The following is a 2,964-nucleotide window of genomic DNA, read 5'->3' as shown; positions in this document are numbered from 1 at the left end:
TGATGATAAGTTTGACCCTGGGACAATACTACTGATAATTGCCTTGGATAGCTTCGCACTTATAAAAGAAACTCTAATTCTCATTCTTATATATTGTACTTGGAAGTCTGCATTTTGTCATCAAAACTCAGAATCATTGGTTTTTAAAGTGATCTCTTTTTTCTTTTTCCTGGAAATTTTTCTAACTTATAAAAGAATCATGAGCTGCTAGTCTTGCAACAAGGTTTTGCATCAGTACACCAAGAGACAATTAAGCTCTATTGATAAAGCTTGGAACTTGCTGGATATTTTCAGCTATAATTAATAAAAAGAGTCCAAATCTACAAAATAGGAAAGTAAAAATTTTACACCAACAACAACATACAATCTCTTAACTTGACATCCTTATGAAATTGATCTAACCGGAGATGGGTAAGCTCGAGCTCCATTTCCATGGTCACCATACTTATAATGAAGAGGAGATATTGGACGATGGCTGTTGCGATTTTGATGGGCTGACTGCCGTTGTTGGCGCTTATCAGCTTGCTTTTGGGCCTTAGATTTGCTCTCCTTGGGCTTTTCCTTCATGCAATTTATCTTTTCTAATGTGTCAAGAATTTCTTCCATGGAAGGTCTACTTTTGGGATCAGATTCTAAACATTGAAGTATAAGCTCAGCTGCTTGCATTGCACCTTTTATAGGGTACTGGCCTTCAAGTCTGGGGTCCATTATCTTTGTCAGCTTTCTTTTCTCTGAAAGAGATGGTGTGGCCCATTCTATCAAATTCTGCTCAGAGTTGGGCCTATTGTTGTCGAGTGCTCTTCGGCCTGTTAACATCTCTAGCAGCACAACTCCAAACCCATAAACATCACTCCTCACGTATAAATGGCCTGTAAAAGAAGTTGAAATATCAGTTTTGTTCCGTTTTCTGTTAAATTTTTGAGCTGATTTAGAATAAGAAGAGTGATAAAAAAGAAAAGAAAAGAAATAGAAGTATATACCAGTGGCGACATATTCAGGAGCTGCATAGCCATATGTGCCCATGACCCTTGTTGTAACATGAGAGTTGCCATTTATTGGGCCTAATTTAGCCAGTCCAAAGTCTGAGAGTTTGGCATTGTAATCCTGGAATATAAAATTCAAAAGATGGTTATTGGTTAATAATTACTCCTAAAGAAAAACAAAATTAAGCCTCAAGTTGATCAAATCTTTGTCAAAATAAAGGAGATATTTTTGTTATCATCCATCAATATCAATCGAAACTTAATAGTAATTATAAGAGGACAGTTATTTCTACTGTTATAGGCTACAACTCAATAAATCTGAAAAATAAAATGACCCTTGAAGTAAGAAAGAAACTTACCCCGTCCAGCAAAATGTTAGAGGTCTTGAAATCCCTATAGATGACGCTCTTTTCTGAGGTGTGCAAGAAAGCAAGGCCTTGAGCTGCTCCAATTGCCACCTTAAGTCTAACGTGCCATGGAAGAGGTTCTGCTCCTTCTGCAATAACAAAACATTTGTATAAATATTTATATTTAATTACCATTAACTTCTTTAAGGTTCTGGCTTCCTACTTACTTCTGAAGAGGTGGTTTTCTAAACTCCCCTTTTGCATGTATTCATAGACAAGAAGGAATTGTCTATCTTCCCAGCAATAACCCAAGAGCTTCACAAGATTTGGGTGTGAAAACTTCCCAAGGAACTTCACTTCAGACTGCAATTACAAAAGCTAATAATTATTCAAATTCAACACTACTAGAAGAAATAACTCAACTAATATTAATTCTTATTATTTTGGTCAAGAGAAGCAACCTTGTATTTATTATTAATCTCTTAATTACATGTAAAGTTAGTCAACCTTTGAATCATCAATTACATCTGTACACCCCTTTTTCTAATTTATATATGGTTATCCTAGGGCAGTAATAAAGTTGAGGATGACATGTAAAATTCACAGTGTTGTGGGTGCATTGTGCCTACAGTCAACTTCAACATTTGGTTATCTCAGTCCTTGTATATATATTTTATCAAGCTATCGAATCATTCAATTTGATGGCTCAGTGTTGACTATCCATAAATTCTTAGACCAGCCATTAGATAATCCAATCATGTAAAATTGAAGCTTTAACCTACCTATATACATATACATATGGTAAATCACTGCAACTGTCAATTGAAACTGAACATAGCAGATGAAAATAATTGTCTTACCTGCCATTCCTCAAGGCCTTGAGGGCTATCAGGGCTGGACTTTTTGACCGCAACAGCCATGCCAACGCCAACTCTCGACGGAGCATAGGTCTTCTCATCGATATAACCTTTGAAAACTCTTCCGAATCCGCCTTCTCCTAGCACAGTATCCGGTCTGAAATTCCTTGTTGCACTCTTCAACTCGGCTAATGTAAACATTTTAAGATTTGGAGTAACAATCTTGCCGGTTGGAGGAGTCGTTTCCCTGCTGCTGTTATTGCTTCCATATTCGGCAGCAACGTTGATATTTTCTGCGCTGTTGCTATTGCTGCTGCTACTCGTACTTGGAACTCCATGTTGCTTAGTATTCCTTTTTTCTGCAAGTGATACCACGAAAGAAAATAAGGAATCATGATTGCATAGAACACCTTCTCCTGGCAACTTCATTTCTTTTAACTGAAAAAGAAAATGAAAAAGAAATATACATACCTGAAGTAGAAGTATTGGATGTGGTTGGGGTGTGATGATTATTCACACGAGTGCCATAACAGTTCCCCATGTCGATATATATCCAGCGATTTGGTTCTTTCCGATCGAAACCTGCAGGAAACAGAAGCTGATGGCTAGAGGATGATGATTGGCATATACTAGTTTATGAAGGGTTTCTTGGAAAGATGTAATTAAAGAAAGAGGCAAGAAAGAAAGAAGGAAGCTATCATATATATAGAAAGAGAAATAGTCAGAAACAATGAGTTAGCTGAAATTTGTTTGGACTTTTTCTTTGTCTCAAATTTC

At 36.6% G+C, this 2,964-nt stretch overlaps 1 protein-coding gene across 1 annotated transcript; it reads right to left on the bottom strand.

Annotated features, from left to right (window-relative positions):
• Positions 1 to 260: 260 nt before the first annotated feature.
• LOC8273617 (probable serine/threonine-protein kinase PIX13) lies at positions 261 to 2,964 on the bottom strand. Its single transcript, XM_002510635.4, has 6 exons — positions 2,659 to 2,964; positions 2,191 to 2,546; positions 1,558 to 1,693; positions 1,343 to 1,479; positions 981 to 1,104; positions 261 to 869 (listed from the first exon to the last, which is right to left on the bottom strand). The coding sequence occupies exons 1-6, from the start codon at positions 2,726 to 2,728 to the stop codon at positions 385 to 387; spliced, it is 1,308 nt and encodes a 435-aa protein (XP_002510681.1). The 5' UTR covers positions 2,729 to 2,964; the 3' UTR covers positions 261 to 384.

The sequence above is a fragment of the Ricinus communis genome, chromosome 2 (assembly GCF_019578655.1).
Source record: "Ricinus communis isolate WT05 ecotype wild-type chromosome 2, ASM1957865v1, whole genome shotgun sequence".
NCBI classification, from domain to species: domain Eukaryota; kingdom Viridiplantae; phylum Streptophyta; class Magnoliopsida; order Malpighiales; family Euphorbiaceae; genus Ricinus; species Ricinus communis.
The sequence above is the reverse complement of the archived record's forward strand: the minus strand, read 5'-3'. Positions and strand labels throughout refer to the sequence as shown.